Raw genomic sequence first — 17,545 nt, 5'->3', positions numbered from 1 at the left:
TTTACAATAGCCTGGTCATGGAAGCAACCTAAATGCCCATCGACAGATGAATGGATAAAGAGGATGTGGTACATATATACAATGGAATGTTACTCAGCCATAAAAAGGAACACGATTGGGTCATTTGTAGAGATGTGGATGGATCTAGAGACTGTCATACAGAGTGAAGTAAGTCAGAAAGAGATAAATATCGTATATTAACGCATATATGTGGAATCTAGAAAAATGGTACAGATGAACCAGTTTGCAGGGCAGAAATACAGACACAGATGTAGAGCACAAACGTATGGACACCAAGCGGGGAAAACAGCAGTGTGGTGGTGGTGGTGGTGTGATGAATTGGTTGATTGGGATTGACATGTATACCCTGATGTGTATAAAATTGATGACTAATAAGAGCCTGCTATATATAAAAGAAAAAAGATTTGTGCACTCAACTAAGTGCAAGTTATATCTTTTTTTTTAATTTTTAAATTTAATTTTATTTATTTTTTATACAGCAGGTTCTTATTAGTTATCCATTTTATACCCATCAGTGTATACATGTCAATCCCAATCTCCCAATTCATCACACCCCCACCCCCACCCCCCTGCTGCTTTCCCCGCTTCGTTTCCATATGTTTGTTCCCTACATCTGTGTCTGTATTTCTGCCCTGCAAACTGGTTCATCTGTACCATTTTTCTAGATTCCACATATATGCGTTAATATACGATATTTGTTTATCTCTTTCTGACTTACTTCACACTGTATGACAGTCTCTAGATCCATCCACATCTCTACAAATGACCCAATCGTGTTCCTTTTTATGGCTGAGTAACATTCCATTGTATATATGTACCACATCCTCATTATCCATTCGTCTGTCAATGGGCATTTAGGTTGCTTCCATGACCGGGCTATTGTAAATAGTGCTGCAATGAACATTGGGGTGCATGTGTCTTTTTGAATTATAGTTTTCTCTGGGTTTACGCCCAGTAGTGGGATTGCTGGGTCATATGGTAATTCTATTTTTAGTCTTTTAAGGACCCTCCATACTGTGCTCCATAGTGGCTGTATCAATTTACATTCCCACCAACAGTGCAAGAGGGTTCCCTTTTCTCCACACCCTCTCCAGCATTTGTTGTTTGTAGATTTTCTGATGATGCCCATTCTAACTGGTGTAAGGTGATACCTCATTGTAGTTTTTATTTGCATTTCTCTAAAAATAGTGATGTTGAGCAGCTTTTCATGTGCTTGTTGGCCATCTGTATGTCTTCTTTGGAGAAATGTCTATTTAGGTCTTCTGCCCACTTTTGGATTGGGTTGTTTGTTTTTTTTAATATTGAGCTGCATGAGCTGTTTATATATTTTGGAGATTAATCCTTTGTCTGTGGATTCGTTTGCAAGTGTTTTCTCCCATTCTGAGGGCTGTCTTTTCATCTTGATTGTAGTTTGCTTTGCAAAAGCTTTTAAGTTTCATTAGGTCCCATGTGTTTATTTTTGTTTTTATTTCCGTTACTCTAGGAGGTGGATCAAAAAAGATCTTGCTGTGATTTATGTCAAAGAGTGTTCTTCCTATGTTTTCCTCTAAGAGTTTTATAGTGTCCACTCTTACATTTAGGTCTCTAATAAATTTTGAGTTTATTTTTGTGTATGGTGTTAAGGAGTGTTCTAATTTCATTCTTTTACATGTAGCTGTACACTTTTCCCAGCACCACTTCTTGAAGAGACTGTCTTTTCTCCATTGTATATCCTTGTGTCCTTTGTCATAGATTAATTGGCCATAAGTGTGTGGGTTTATCTCTGGGCTTTCTATCTTGTTCCATTGATCTATATTTCTGTTTTTGTGCCAGTACCATATTGTCTTAATTACTATAGCTTTGTAGTATAGTCTGAAGTCAGGGAGTATGAGACCTCCAGCTCCACTTTTTTCCCTCAAGACTGCTTTTGCTATTCCGGGTCTTTTATGTCTCCATAAAAATTTTAAGATATTTTGTTCTACTTCTGTAAAAAATGCCAATGGTAATTTGATAGGGATTGCATTGAATCTGTAGATTGCTTTGGGTAGTATAATCATTTTCACAATATTGATTCTTCCAATCCAAGAACTTGGTATATCTCTCCATCTTTTGGTATCATCTTTAACTTCTTTCATCAGTGTCTGATAGTTTTCTGCATACAGGTCTTTTGTCTCCCTAGGTAGGTTCATTCCTATGTATTTTATTCTTTTTGTTGCAGTGGTAAATGGGAGTGTTTCCTTAATTTCTCTTTCAGATTTTTCATCATTAGTGTATAGAAATGTAAGAGATTTCTGTGCATTAATTTTGTATCCTGCAACTTTACCAAATTCATTGATTAGCTCTAGTAGTTTTCTGGTGGCATCTTTAGGATTCTCTGTGTATAATATCCTGTCATCTGCAAACAATGACAGTTTTACTTCTTTTCCAATTTGGATTCCTTTTATTTCTTTTTCTTCTCTGATTGCCGTGGCTAGGACTTCCAAAACTATGTTGAATAATAATGGTGAGAGTGGACATCCTTGTCTGGTTCCTGATCTTAGAGGAAATGCTTTCAGTTTTTCACCATTGAGAATGATGTTTGCTGTGGGTTTGTCATATATGGCCTTTATTATGTTGAGGTAGGTTCCCTCTATTCCCACTCTCTGGAGAGTTTTTATCATAAATGGGTGTTGAATTTTGTCAAGAGCTTTCTCTGCATCTATTGAGATGATCATATGGTTTTTCTTCTTCAATTTGTTAATATGGTGTATCTCATTGATTGATTTGCATATATTGAAGAATCCTTGCATCCGTGGGATAAATCCCACTTGATCATGGTGTATGATCCTTTAAATGTGTTGTGGATTCTGTTTGCTAGTAGTTTGTTGAGGAATTTTGCATCTATATTCATCAGTGATATTGGTCTGTACTTTTCTTTTTTTGTAGTATCTTTGTCTGGTTTTGGTATCAGGGTGATGGTTGCCTCATAGAATGAGTTTGGGAGTGTTCCTTCCTCTGCAATTTTTGTGAAGAGTTTGAGAAGGATGGGTGTTAGCTCTTCTCTAAATGTTTGATAGAATTCACCTGTGAAGCCATATGGTCCTCGACTTTTGTTTGTTGGAAGATTTTAAATCATAGTTTCAATTTCATTACTTGTGATAGGTCTGTTCATATTTTCTATTTCTTCCTGGTTTAGTCTTGCAAGGTTATACATTTGTAAGAATTTGTCCATTTCTTCCAGGTTGTCCATTTTATTGGCATACAGTTGCTTCTAGTAGTCTCTTAGGATGCTTTGTATTTCTGCAGTGTCTGTTATAACTTCTCCTTTTTCATTTCTAATTCTATTGATTTGAGTCCTCTGCCTCTTTTTCTTGATGAGTCTGGCTAATGGTTTATCAATTTTGTTTATCTTCTCAAAGAACCAGCTTTTAGTTTTATTGATCTTTGCTATGTTTTCTTTGTCTCTGTTTCATTTATTTCTGCTCTGATCTTTATGATTTCTTTCCATCTGCTAACTTTGGGTTTTGTTTGTTCTTCTTTCTCTAGTTCTTTTAGGTGTACAGTTAGTTTGTTTATTTGAGATTTCTCTTGTTTCTTGAGGTAGGCTTGTATAGCTATAAACTTCCCTCTTAGAAATGCTTTTGCTTCATCCCATAGGTTTTGGATCATTGTGTTTTCATTGTCATTTGTCTCTAGGTATTTTTTGATTTCCTCTTTGATTTCTTCAGTGATCTCTTGCTTATTTAGTAACGTATTGTTTAGCCTCCATGTATTTGTGTTTTTTACGTTTTTTTCCCCTGTAATTCATTTCTAATCTCATAGCGTTTTGGTCAGAAAAGATGCTTGATATGATTTCAATTTTCTTAAATTTACTGAGGCTTGATGTGTGACCCAAGATGTGATCTATCCTGGAGAATGTTCCATATGCACTTGAGAAGAAAGTGTATTCTGCTGCTTTTGGATGGAATGTCCTATAAATAACAATTAAATCTATCTGGTCTATTGTGTCATTTAAAGCTTCTGTTTCCTTATTTATTTTCACTTTGGATGATCTATTGGTGTAAGTGAGGTGTTAAAGTCCCCCACTATTTTTGTGTTACTGTCGATTTCCTCTTTTAGACCTGTTAGCAGTTGCCTTATGTATTGAGGTGCTTCTATGTTGGGTGCATATATATTTATAATTGTTATATCTTCTTCTTGGATTGATCCCTTGATCATTATGTAGTGTACTTCCTTGTCTCTTGTAACATTCTTTATCTTAAAGTCTATTTTATCTGATGTGAGTATTGCTAGTCCAGCTTTCTTTTGATTTCCCTTACATGGAATATCTTTTTCTATCCCCTCACTTTCAGTCTGTATGTGTCCCTAGGTCTAAAGTGGGGTCTGTAGACAGCATATATATGGGTCTTGTTTTTGTATCCATTCAGCAAGACTGTGTCCTTTGGGTGGAGCATTTAATCCATTCACGTTTAAGGTAATTATCGATATATATGTTCCTATGACCATTTTCTTAATTGTTTTGGGTTTGTTTTTGTAGGTCCTTTTCTTCTCTCGTGTTTCACACTTAGAGAAGTTCCTTTTGCATTTGTTGTAGAGCTGGTTTGGTGGTGCTGAATTCTCTTAGCTTTTGCTTGTTTGTAAAGCTTTTTATTTCTTCATGGAATCTGAATGAGATCCTTGCCAGGTGGAGTAATCTTGGTTGTAGGTTTTTCCCTTTCATCACTTTAAGTATATCATGCCACTCCCTTCTGGATTGTAGAGTTTCTGCTGATAAATCAGCTGTTCACCTTATGGGAGTTCCCTTGTATGTTATTTGTCGTTTTTCCCTTGCTGTTTTCAATAATTTTTCTTTGTCTTTAAATTTTGCCAATTTGAGTACTATGTGTCTCAGTGTGTTTCTCCTTGGGTTTATCCTGCCTGGGATTCTCTGCACTTCCTGGACTTGGGTGGCTATTTCCTTTCCCATGTTAGGGAAGTTCTCGACTATAATCTCTTCAAGTATTTTCTGGGTCCTTTCTCTGTCTCTTCTCCTTCTGGGACCCCTATAATGTGAATGTTGTTGCGTTTCATGTTGTCCTAGAGGTCTCTTAGGCTGTCTTCATTTCTTTTCATTCTTTTTTCTTTATTGTGTTCCACAGCAGTGAATTCCACCATTCTGTCTTCCAGGTCACTTCTCCGTTCTTCTGCCTCAGTTATTCTGCTATTGGTTCTTTCTAGTGTAGTTTTCATTTCAGTTATTGTATTGTTCATCTCTGTTTGTTTGTTTAATTCTTCTAGGTCTTTGTTAAACATTTCTTGCATCTTCTCTATCTTTGCCTCCATTCTTTTTCTGAGGTCCTGGATCATCTTCACTATCATTATACTGAATTCTTTTTCTGAAAGGTTGCCTATGTCCACTTCATTTGGTTGTTTTTCTGGGGTTTTATCTTGTTCCTTCATCTGGTACATAGCCCTCTGCCTTTTCATCTTGTCTGACTTTCTGTGAATGTGGTTTTTGTTCCACAGGTGGCAGTATTGTGGTTTTTCTTGCTTCTGCTGTCTTCCCTCTGAGTGCACAAATCTTAAAAAAAAAAAAAAAAAGAACCTAATAGTATTTGAAAATTCAACAAAAGGTCAATCAATGAATGAAATTGTGCAAGTACAGAAATACTTAGAAAAAGTTTTCCCTGTTAGGGAGAAAGGAATGCAACAGAAAGCTCTTAAGTCAGTCTTCTCCAAGTAATTTCTAAGATGGTTCATACTGTGAGAGGCAGTTTGGCACAACAGAATCTGACGAGAGTTAGACTTATAATTTATTTAATGTGAAGTACTTTGGTCCAGTTCATTATCTCTTGCAGCTTAAGTTTTCACATATGAAAATAGGTGGCCCATAGTAGACAATCTATACATATTATTTATAAATAAGACATTAGAAAATTTTTAGCAAATGAAAACCAGTGGGATTTCTTTTAGTATATGATATTTTTAAATGTAATATCAACCTTACCTTTTCCTTTATCTAGGACATTGCTAAGGGCTGTCCATGAAAGTTGAATATGATCTTCTTGAAACTTAACCTCAAGGTCTGTAATTTTAGCGGGTGGGAGCACGTGAGGGTGATTACCAGGAGGAGGAGCTCCTGATACAGTAAATGACGCTCTAGGGTTTAGTCTGCTAAAGTCCATTTCAGCTTTTGCCACGTTATCTTTGACTCCTGGTCTGGGCTGGTTCCATATAATTTTACCTACCAAAAAAGCAATTTTGTAACTTTTCGTATTGTGATACCTATTCTTTATTTCATAATCTCATTTGCAGCTGTAGAGGGTTAATATTGATTCATAGCAGCCATTGAAAAAGTAACAGCTTTTAGTGAAAAAAAATCTTGTTTTATTGGTGTCATTTAAAAATTGATGAGGACGGACTTCCCTGGTGGTCCAGTGGGTAAGAATCCGCCTCCAAAGTAGGGTACATGGGTGCGATCCCTGGTTTGGGAACTAATATTCCACATGCTGTGGGGCGACTAAGTCTATGCACTCAAGAGCCCGTGCACCACAACTAGAGAGCCTGCTCACTGCTGCTACTGAGCGCACAGGGTCTAACTAGAGAGGAGCTCGTGCTCCAAAACGAAGAGCCTGCGCCGCAACGAAGAGCCCGCATGCCACAACAAAAGATCCCACATGCTGCAAATGAAGATCCTGCAACTACGACCCAATGCAGCCAAATAAATAAATAAATATTAAAAAAATAAATAAGTAAAATTGATTAGGAGACATTGTGCAATGTTAGTACTATCTTTTAACCTATCCATCTTTACTTTTTGACTGTAAATTCTTCGAGGACAAGGATGGCAACTTATTTATCTCTGTAGCTCCAGCATCTAGCAAAAATGCTTGCCACCTAGGAGGTGCTGAGTAATTTTTTTTTCAATGTAAATGAACCGAAGGAGATGTAAACAAAACATATTGGAAGCATAGTCCTATGCTAGGTCTGTTAACATAAATATGGTTTTGAAACATAAAGGTGATTATATAACTAGGTTTTCCATAGTACATTATAATTTAAATGCTTGCCACATATAATTTACCTAAATAAACGACACATTTCTATTTTAATGCCACTTACCATTTTCAGCATAGCCTGGTATGTACAGAGCTTTGTTCTGTTGTTGTCTTAAAGTTAGCCTAGCCATGTTGTTTCTTTCCTGGGCATGTCCTTTTAAACTGTATGTACTGCTTCCATGATAATCTGTAAAATATCTTGAGTAGATGCCATCATTCTTGACAGTATCAGTACCTTGATAATGAAATGTAATATTAGACATACAACAAAGTAAAAATGACAATATCAACTTCATGAGCACTAGTGATGGAAGCTATTTTGGGCAATAGTATAGCACAATTTTTTAAGCACATGAACCCTAGAATCAAACTACTTGGGTTCAAAGCCTGGCTTGGCCACTTGCCAAACTTTGACTCTGGAAAAGTCTAATTCATGGTAAGCTTTCAATTAATATTAGCTGTTATTATTTCATAAGAGACTCCTAACAAAATAAGGAAAATATAACTAAACCGCAGAAAGCATATGAAAAATACCGACACTAATGAAAATAGAGAAAAACTGTACTCTTGTTACATGGGAAAGGCAAAATTGTTCATAAAATTTAAAGAATATAAATGTGCTCATGTTTATGCCTAGACAAGATAACTAATTGAAAAGTTAAAAAGTTTTAAAAACATTAAAATTAAATTCACTTAAAAGATGTTTCATTAGCATATATAGGAAATATTGACTTCTAAGTCATGTGATTATAGTAGGATTTTAAGTTCAGTGGAAGTTGATGCAGATTCTTATTACCTGCACTGTTGTCCCATAGCTCTAATGTTACTTGATGTCCATCTTTGGTTTCTATAATGGCTGTTACATTGATTCCCAGTACAGGCAAAAACCCTTGACTGACTTGTGCATAAACAATCAGTGGGTTAGGGTAATGGGCTGTAGTTTGACTTGTGACCTGTTGCAATTACTGGGAGTGTAGTAGGACTTCTTGCTCGAGTAGTCACTGTCACTGTTTGCATTTGAGGGCTGGCATGATTGTTTAGAAGGCTGTAGTCCAAGTACCTGTCTGAAAATTTTAAAAATAGCTATTTGAGAGCTTTTGTAATATCTTCCTACTCCTGTATATGATGTTATCTTCATTTTTTCCTCAAAATTCGTTGATAAAGCATGGAGAAAATTTTAAAAATATTCTTACCTCTGCAATACCTGGTATTCGAAGACAAGCAGATCGAATATTCAGCTTATCTTCTTTGAAATCTGAGGTTTTATATTTCTTTCCTTGTGGACCTTGGAGAAGAATTTCTGGCTTTTGTATTGTCCATGTGACAAGAAAGAGTGGTATTTCCAATTGTACTGTCCATAGGCACTGTGCCATTTATCCATTTCCTTCTTGTAATTGTCAAGGCTTTGCTTTCCAACTGTTACATAAATAAAAACAACAAACATGTGAAACTGATTTGTTATTACAGTTAGTAACATTTCAAAGTTTAGTCAGTTCAGAGTAATTCTAAATATACTTTTAAGATTTCAATTAAAATAACTAAGAATTATTTTGAAGAATTTTTCAAATAAAAAGCATGTATACTGATAAAAAATAGAAAAATCAAAAGAAAAAGTGACTATAAGTATCACAAAAAGCAAATTCAATATGGATGTTACACCTGAAATGTTTTCAGGCAGAATAGTTATTTGTTAGAGAAAGAAATTACTATTTAGGATAATAAAAAGTTATTACAAGTGTGAAAAGGCAAATAATTTTTTTTAAAGATACTGACCTGAATAGCCTGCTGAGTGATGCTGCCACTTCTAGATGAAATTCTACTGAAAGCATTAGTAAGGTCATTTATGTCTTTATTGGCATAAAAATGATGTCCTCCTAAAATGGAATTTTATTTACCTTTATAATACTAATTTTATTTTTTAAATTTTTATTGGAGTATAGTTGATTCACAATGTTGTGTTAGTTTCAGGTATACAGCAAAGTGAATCAGTTATACATATACATATATCCACTCTTTTTTAGATTCTTTTCCCTGTTGAGTAGAGTCCCCTGTGCTATACAGTAGGTCCTTATTAGTTATCTATTTTATATATAGTAATGTGTATATGTCAATCCCAGTCTCCCAATTTATCCCTCCCACTGCTTTTGCCCCTGGTAACCATAAGTTTGTTTTATACATCTGTGACTCTTTCTGTTTTGTAAATAAGTTTATTTGTACCATTTTTTTAGATTCCACTTATAAGCGATATCATATGATATTTGTCTTTCTCTGTCTGACTTGCTTCACTCAGTATGACAATCTCTAGGTCCATCCTTGTTGCTGCAAATGGCATTATTTTGTTCTTCTTTATGGCTGAGTAATATTCCATATAATACTAATTTTAAATGGGAAAATCATGTTTGCTATTATACTCTTATCAATATACTATAAAATACATTAAAAATTTTCTTTTTTAAACTTACAGAAGATGAATTTCCCAGACCTTAGGAACTTTTAATATATCAGTATCCTAGATGTAATCCTACAATAACTAAACCTTGCTCAAAATATGTTAGAACAAAGAAAAAAACTAGCCAAATATTATTTTTATATCAATCATTAGATTTAAGTGCTTTCCACATTAGTAAAGCTGATCTAATCACCAAATAACATTATGAAAATTAAAGATAATTTTTAAACTAGCTGCTTATTTTCTAGTTATATCTAAGATATACCAAAACAATTAGAGAATGACAGTTTAGAATAAAGTAAAAATTGATTAGTGCAGAAAATAAGTGATACAGGAGTTAACGAAGAGGGAGATAACTTAGGTGTCAGGAGCTGGAAAAGAATGGATTTCAGAGAGCAAGACTCAGTAATCAGGTCTCTAACTCTAACCTTGGGCAAATAATTTCTGTTCTCTAGGTTTACATTTCTTCCTCAGTGAAATAGGGCTATCTGAATCTACTTTAAGATTGAGAAGGACAGATGCTGAGCCAGAATTTTGGAACTGCAGTTGAATATCATTAGTAACCATGGAGAAAGAAGTTTCATTTTGGTGGTATTGGTAGAAAGTGGTGAGAAATGAATGAAGACAGAAAATGTTGACTAATATTAGAAAAAGTTAATATAGGTAGAAATGGAGAGAAGTGGGGTTGGGGAGAGGAAATATATTAATTTGAAGGACAAGGACAAGGAAAGGACAAAGATTAATTTTTTTAGGATAGGAAAATTTTGAGCAGTTTGTAGTTTAAGGGGAAAGAGCCCCTGGAATGAGAGAAACTGAAAAAGTGTTTTCTATTCAAACTCTATTCCAAAGGTTTACCTGTCATATCTGACAGTGTCTCCAGTTCTTTGGCAGCAGAAGGTCCCAGAGCAATGGTGTGGGTGATCGCATCACTTTGTTTTACCTCCTCAAAGCGTAAGTTTATTTCATTATCTTCCCTATCAGTTAATAATATGATTTCAGAACCAGAAGTGCTTTGGTTACTGTGGATAACTGCCTGATAGTAAAAAACCAGATTATTAATTATAGAATATAATATCTAAATAAATTAAACTAAGAATAAATCCGTTCTTTAGTCTTGGAGAAGTCTTTAGGCCTATGCATCAGAGTAGGCAAAAGGAAACTTTGTTTGTATTGTCATTCCAGGTTTTGTTGGTTTGGAAATGAATGTAATGTAGAATGGTCTTGTAGGTTTCCAAAGGCAGAATGTTAACAGTGCTTTCACATATACTTAAGCTACCCAAGAGAGAAAGAATAAAACATTGAGAACAATGTCTAACCCATAGTAAGTACTCAGTGAATGTTAGCTATTTTTATTATCCCAGGAGATACCTGGGGTAGAGGCAAATGACCCAGGCAGTTTGGAAGGTTGCACACTAGACAACATTTGTAAAGCCGTGACTGAAGGCAGGTGTTCAAAGTTAAATGATGTGATGTGCCTTTTAATGCATTTTAGTTGCTAATTGAAGAATCTCAGGATTTCCTGGAAAAAACATTGACCTGTCATGAAGAAGGAAGTTCCTGAATTTATCAAGTATTATCATTTTGGGGGTATTTTCCTGATTTTTACCAAAAGTAGTGGCTAAGACAATTTACTCAAACAAATTGAAAGTAAATTCTAGCTCCATCATTTGCTAAATAGAATAGCTAGTGTTTAGTTTCTCTATCATTCATATATATGAATATATATTTATAATAGAGTTCTATAAATAGCTCACTGTAATGATTACCTTTTTGAACTTTGGAGTAAGAAAGACCAGATTTACCAATTACTGACTCTATGATCTTGAGAAAGATATTTAATTACTCTGAACCTCAGTTTCTTTATGTCCAAAATGGGCATAAAAATAGTGCCTGACTAAAACACTAATGGTAACGATAAAGTAAGATCATGAATGTAAAGCATTTAACGTAGGCATTAATGCAGTATATGCTCAATAAATTTCAGATATTATTATGATTCTGTAAGTAAAAGCTTATATGTTGATATGGTTCCTTTACATGAGTAACAGAGGTTTTTTATATGTTTGAATGTAATTTGATATAATCTCTTCAGTAATAGACTCTGTGGTCAAAATGTCACAGATATATATCAAAACATATTAAGAAAAACATGTATGAACCAACATGTGCAAACATTATAACATATTCCCAAGATATAGTACTGTCATATTTTAGAAGTGAATAGACATATATGAGAATTATGATTTTTATAATAATAGCAACCCTTTCTTGAGCACTTGTTTATCTTTTTTATTGAATTATAGTTGATTTACAATGTTAAAAGTTTACAAGGTTTCAGGTGTACAACATAGTAATTCACTCTTTTTATGAATTATACTCTAGTTAAAGTTATTACAAAATAATGGCTATATTTCCCAGTGCTATACAATATATCCTTGTTGCTTACTTATTTTATATGTAGTAGTTTTATCTCTTAGTATCATACCCTAATCTTGCACCTTTCCCTTTCCTCTCCCCACTGGTAACCACTAGATTGTTCTCTATATCTGTGAGTCTGTTTCTGTTTTTTTCTATACATCTGTTTGTGTTATTTTCTAGATTCTACATATAATTGATAACAGAGTTTTTGTCTTTCTCTGTCTGACTTATTTTCCTAAGCATCATACCCTCTAGGTACATCCACATTGTTGCAAATGGAAGAATTCCATTCTTTCTTATGGCTGAGTAATATTGCATTGTATATATGTATTATATATATACATACATACACCCTACATCTTCTTTATTCATTCATCTCTTGATGAACACTTGGATTGCTTCCATATCATGGCTATTGTAAATGATGCTGCTATGAACATTAGGGGGGCCCTTATTTATCTGACATAGTTCCTATTAAATGAGATAGGTTCTGTTATTTTCCACATTTCATTAATTGAGGAAACTGAGACTTTCTTAGTTGAGTAACTCACCCACAGTCATTTAGCTAGGGCATAATAGAACCAGAATTCCAGGTTTGTCTGAATCTAGAACTTGTGTGTTTTCTTAAAGCAATATGATTTACAGGAAACAGATATCATGAGGAAAGCTAAGAGACGATATTAACTAGTGGCCAAAATAAGAGTAACAGTCTCCACTTTGTAGCTGAGGCAATGAGAGGGTCAGTGAAAGGAAGCGGTTTTCCTTTCACTGAAAAAGAATATAAATAGGCTTAAATAGAGGCTGTCTTAGGTTGGAAGAAATTCAGATGAGTACTGAAGGTGTTTTAATATAGTTCACAATTTTTATTTCATTACACTTCTATGTATCTGTCTTGAGTTTGGTACTATACTTGAGGAACTACCTCTATCTTTGTGATTTTTAAATGTCAATTTAACTTGATGAACTGGGGTTTTCTTTATCTGTAATATACAAATATTAGTAATCTCCCTCTTCCACAATCCCCTTAACAGCATTATTTTCTCCTCATAGAAATTCAGACTATGGGAGTGATAAAGAAATGAGGAGCTCCTAACTAAGTAATGATGATTATGTGCACACAGGATTTTTCTTCCCTTTAACCACTCCTCAGCGCAACTCAGTTCCTCAGGAGCATGTCGGTGAAATAACCACACTCAGAGAGGATCCAGCTATGAACAATAGACAACAGAAGGTCTTTAAAAATTATTTAAGTGAGAGACCTCTAAGCTTATGACCCTTGTTCCAAGAGAGCTGGACAAAATTAAAAGCAATGATAAATGGCAAGTGATATTTAGAAAAACATTTTTATCTTACCTGGAATCCTGCTTTGAGTCCCCTGCAAACTGAAGTTCCACCATCAGTTTGAGGCAGATTTCGGTAAACATTATCATCAGTTTTTTTTGTTTGTTTTTTTTGGTACGCTGGCCTCTCACTGTTGTGGCCTCTCCCGTTACGGAGCACAGGCTCCGGACGCGCAGGCTCAGTGGTCATGGCTCACGGGCCCAGCCGCTCCGCGGCATGTGGGATCTTCCCGGACCGGGGCAAGAACCCGTGTCCCCTGCATCGGCAGGCGGACTCTCAACCACTGTGCCACCAGGGAAGCCCATCATCAGTTATTTTCGTTAGATGATTTCGGATTTCAGCAACACCGTCAAATGTAACCATCCCAACCAAGGATCCCTTTTTGATAATTTGAATCAAATGTAGTTCTGCTGCTTGATTCATTCGAAAAAGGCGGTCTTCCTGTATGAAAAAGATGTCTGAACAATTCCTGAGTTTCCTCCAATCTTGACAGATTGGTGAAAGACAAAGTTCATGGGCCAGAGATCATAATAATAATTGATCACTGTATTTTAGAGTTTAACTTCTTCATTATATTAAAAAGAAATAATATTAAAGAAAAACTTTAAAAATCAGTCATATTATACTTGGAAAAGCCTTAAAATTTTATACCTTCTTCTTTAACAGTAAGGAAATAATTTTAAAATGCACACAAAAATGTTTGTTGCAACATAATTTTTGATAACAAGTTGAAAATCACCAAAATGTCCAATAATGGGGGTTATTTGACTAAATTATAATATGTACATACCATATGACCATTAAAACTTGTGTCATGGAATCGTTTTTTTCCTTGGGGAGTGTTTAAGGTATAGTACGTAAAAAAAATCATATTATAAAACATTATATAAGATATAATCACATTTCTGAGGAGGAAAAACAAAATACATGAACAGAAAAAGGATAGGAATGACATATGCTCAGTAGAATTATGGATGATTTTCGTATTTTCTTTTTGTTCAGTTATGTTATTTCTAGTTTGTTAGAACTAAAAATTAAAGAATAAACATCATCCGTAATCCAATAACCTTAATATAACAATTATTTTTATTTTAGTATATTATCTTCTAGTGCTTGTCCATATAAAATCACTGTACTAAAATTTATTAGAATAATAAAAATATTTTTTAGTTAGCTTAGTAGAACTAAACCTAAGATTAAATTATATTTCTATTAGCTTAAATACCTAATTTAGGAGAGCTAACAAATAAACGTCTTACTGAATTCATGCTTCCAGATTTATCAAGTAACAAACAGACTACCCGCTGTTTGGACTTGAGTAATGAAAATGTAGGATGAGTCGGTGGATTCATTTCTGTCATGGGAGATATATTCTGAAAGCCATCAGAGTCCATGATTACATCCCATGTGGTTCTGCCATTGCACATTTTGTTTTGTAGGTTTGGAGCTTCTGTATCGTGTGTTTTTTCTGTACAAAATTCAGTCACCTGGGAAAAATCAGGTGAAAGACAATAGTATGGTAACTGATGAGGCATTACCTTCCTTTCCAAATATACAGTTGGCTGCCTTATATACATCCTCCACAGATTTTATCTCCTGACAATTAAAAATTATTTCATAATCTAGCATTCTCACATCCATTTTTCATACTTGAATGGAGAAAAAGCAAATTAAAACCATCAATATGCACTGGAAATTTATTTGGTAATTCTTCTAGGTATAGGTAGATCATAGCACTGGGGGATGATGGCGGCTGATGCAACTGCTTAAGCTAACTTCTTACTTTCCCTTCTAGACTCTTGGGGGACTCAAGCCTTGAAATAAGTTTACTGGAAAAAGGGACAGGATTTGCAGTAATTTCTAGCTTCCCCCTAAAAGTGGGGTAAAGAAAATGGCCTTCTTTAATTGCCTAAGTATTTTCTATCTCTTTATAGTTTATTGAAAAACTTGAGAACAGATATTCTAACAATCTCAAGTGTAATTGGCTCTGGTGAACTTAGACATAAATAAAATAATACTCCTGAAAAAGTAATGAAAATGTGGGAAGAAAATGAGGAAATGTGATTGCTTCTCTTTGAGTTGCAAATGGTGAGTTGTATCCAGTAATTCTGCCAAATGATATTTCATTACTATAGAATCTATGAAAATCCTCCAAGTTTTGAAACCTAGTAACTTGGAAAAACACTAGCATAAACTAGTAGCATTCAGGAAAGAATTCGTCTTGCAGTAAAGCCTCAGCTTTATAAATATCATTTTGTTTTTTTAAATGCCCTCCTCATATAAATCTCCTGCTGTAAGCTCAGATTTAGAACTAAATTATTAAACCTGAATACCTTTTATTCAAGTTTTAAGAGTTTGTTATCCCTCTATTAAGTTTCTGATCTACATTTTTCAGAAGGGGTTATATTGGATGGGAGAAAAATATAGTTTTCAGTCAAAGCAGTGATTTATAATCAACTTGATGATTTGAAATGCCTACCAAATGTGGCTCCTCTTGCTACTGTCACTGCCTTTATTCAGGGCCTTCAGGTCTCTTATCTGCCTATTGCCATGGCCCTCCAACTGGTCTCCCTGCCTCCACTATCTCACTTCCTTTTGTTTTTCACACTCAGTAGAATTATCATCCTGAAAGGATAAGCTGGTTACATCACTAGACTGAAGTTGATAAAATAAAATCCAAACACCTTAGTTTTGTAGGTTCCAATTTTGTGTTTCAATTTCATTTCTTGCTTCTTCCTCACCATGTATGCTTTGCTTATAGAACATTGAACTTTCTCCTGTCCTTAGAGTATGCCAGAAACTTTCACAAGGCTCTCGCTAATACAAATGGAAAAGGAAATTTGTGCAAATTAGAAAAAGGTGCCCTTTTCTCAAGTTCTTTTATTGCTGTCTACCTGAAAAGTGTTCTAATAAATATGAAAATCTTTAGTGACCATGATGCAAGTAATTTGGGCAGTGCTCAACTTGTACAGTCATGTGTGGCATCCTGTATTTTTCTTCTTTTTTAAAATCTTTTTTCTTTCTTTCTTTCTTTTTACATCTTTAGTGGAGTATAATTGCTTTACAATGTTGTGTTAGTTTCTGCTGTATAACAAAGTGAATCAGCTATATGTATACATATTATTCCATTATCCCCTCCCTCTCATCCCTGTATTTTTCCATCTTTGTTTCTGTAAACCTGTTTCTTTGCCTAGAATACCCTTCCCCTTCCTGCTTTAGCAAGTTCATACTAATTTTATTTCCAAATCCCAGCTCAAAACTCATCTCATTCGACACAATTCTCTGACCTTCAATTGGAGACATTTGCTGTACTCTCATGGCACTTAGTTTCTATTTCTTCCTACTTTGTATTCATATTTATTTTTCTTTTATCTCTACTTCTCTCACTAAATTGAGTTCTTCAAGAACAGTTATTTTTAATTATTTCTATATTTTTTCAGTTCCTAACATGGACGCGAAGTGGGAATAATGAATTTTAAAGAAAGAAAATCATGGACTTGAATATTCATTATTTCAGATCATATTTCTCTTGAGTCTGAGCTTATGCCCTGGGTACAGATGCTATGCAATATATTTAGTCTATGTTAAGATAATTAGAAGGTTGTGTTATTATGTACAAGATATATGGTTAAAGTACAGTATTTATCTCTGAGCCATATCTTATGTAATTAGTTGCCCTCCATATTTCAGTTACATGATTTTCTTTCATTTTTATTTATTTTTCAGGTAGGCAGCATGAGTTATCTCCTCATAGTCAAATGCTTTTGAAATTTATAGTTTGGTACACACAGTATGTGTTCCAGTTATCCTCTTGTGTCACATGATCTGATATCTATTTGGATGCTGAACTTTGGCTGCCTTTGTGGATCCAGATTCAGTAGGTTAAAGTGAAACTTCTAGATTCATGTTTCAGATATTCCCAGGAGGGATTTTTATTAGGCTGGAAAACAATTTCTACTTAAATATCTCACTGGATTCATTTAGGAGTTTTAGAAAAAAAATATCAAGTCTATATTTTTACTCAGGTCCTTCATCATTAATGCCCTAGACTCCAAAACAATTTTAAATCTTATTGGAAATAATAGGCCTTTCCAAACCTCTACCCATAGAAGTCTATGTTGCTAGTAATTTGGTATATGAAAATTTGCTTCTTTTAAATGTTAGTCTACTATCTAGAGATAGTATACTTTATTTTGATTTGTTGTTTTTGATAACTTTCATATGTTTCATATTTTAAAGTCTTTTTTACATGTTTTGAAACTTTCATTAGGTAGCTATAATATGTTTGCATTAATTAAGGCTGGATTTATCCAGGGAAAGA

General features: G+C 34.4%; 1 protein-coding gene across 1 annotated transcript in view; it reads right to left on the bottom strand.

Moving 5' to 3' along the window:
• LOC103069398 (epithelial chloride channel protein-like) overlaps positions 1–17,545 on the bottom strand; it is an 84,568-nt gene that overhangs the window by 60,523 nt on the left and 6,500 nt on the right. The window contains 12 exon segments of the mRNA XM_082931290.1: positions 5,966–6,202; positions 7,081–7,251; positions 7,813–7,964; positions 7,966–8,068; positions 8,071–8,080; positions 8,210–8,348; positions 8,350–8,432; positions 8,790–8,890; positions 10,321–10,498; positions 13,237–13,313; positions 13,521–13,665; positions 14,484–14,711. Coding sequence (XP_082787416.1) covers positions 5,966–6,202; positions 7,081–7,251; positions 7,813–7,964; positions 7,966–8,068; positions 8,071–8,080; positions 8,210–8,348; positions 8,350–8,432; positions 8,790–8,890; positions 10,321–10,498; positions 13,237–13,313; positions 13,521–13,665; positions 14,484–14,711 — 1,624 coding nt within the window.

This window comes from Lipotes vexillifer, unplaced genomic scaffold (genome assembly GCF_000442215.2).
Source record: "Lipotes vexillifer unplaced genomic scaffold, Lipotes_vexillifer_v1.1 scaffold1629, whole genome shotgun sequence".
In the NCBI taxonomy this organism is placed as follows: domain Eukaryota; kingdom Metazoa; phylum Chordata; class Mammalia; order Artiodactyla; family Lipotidae; genus Lipotes; species Lipotes vexillifer.
This window is presented reverse-complemented; position numbering and strand designations above follow the sequence as displayed.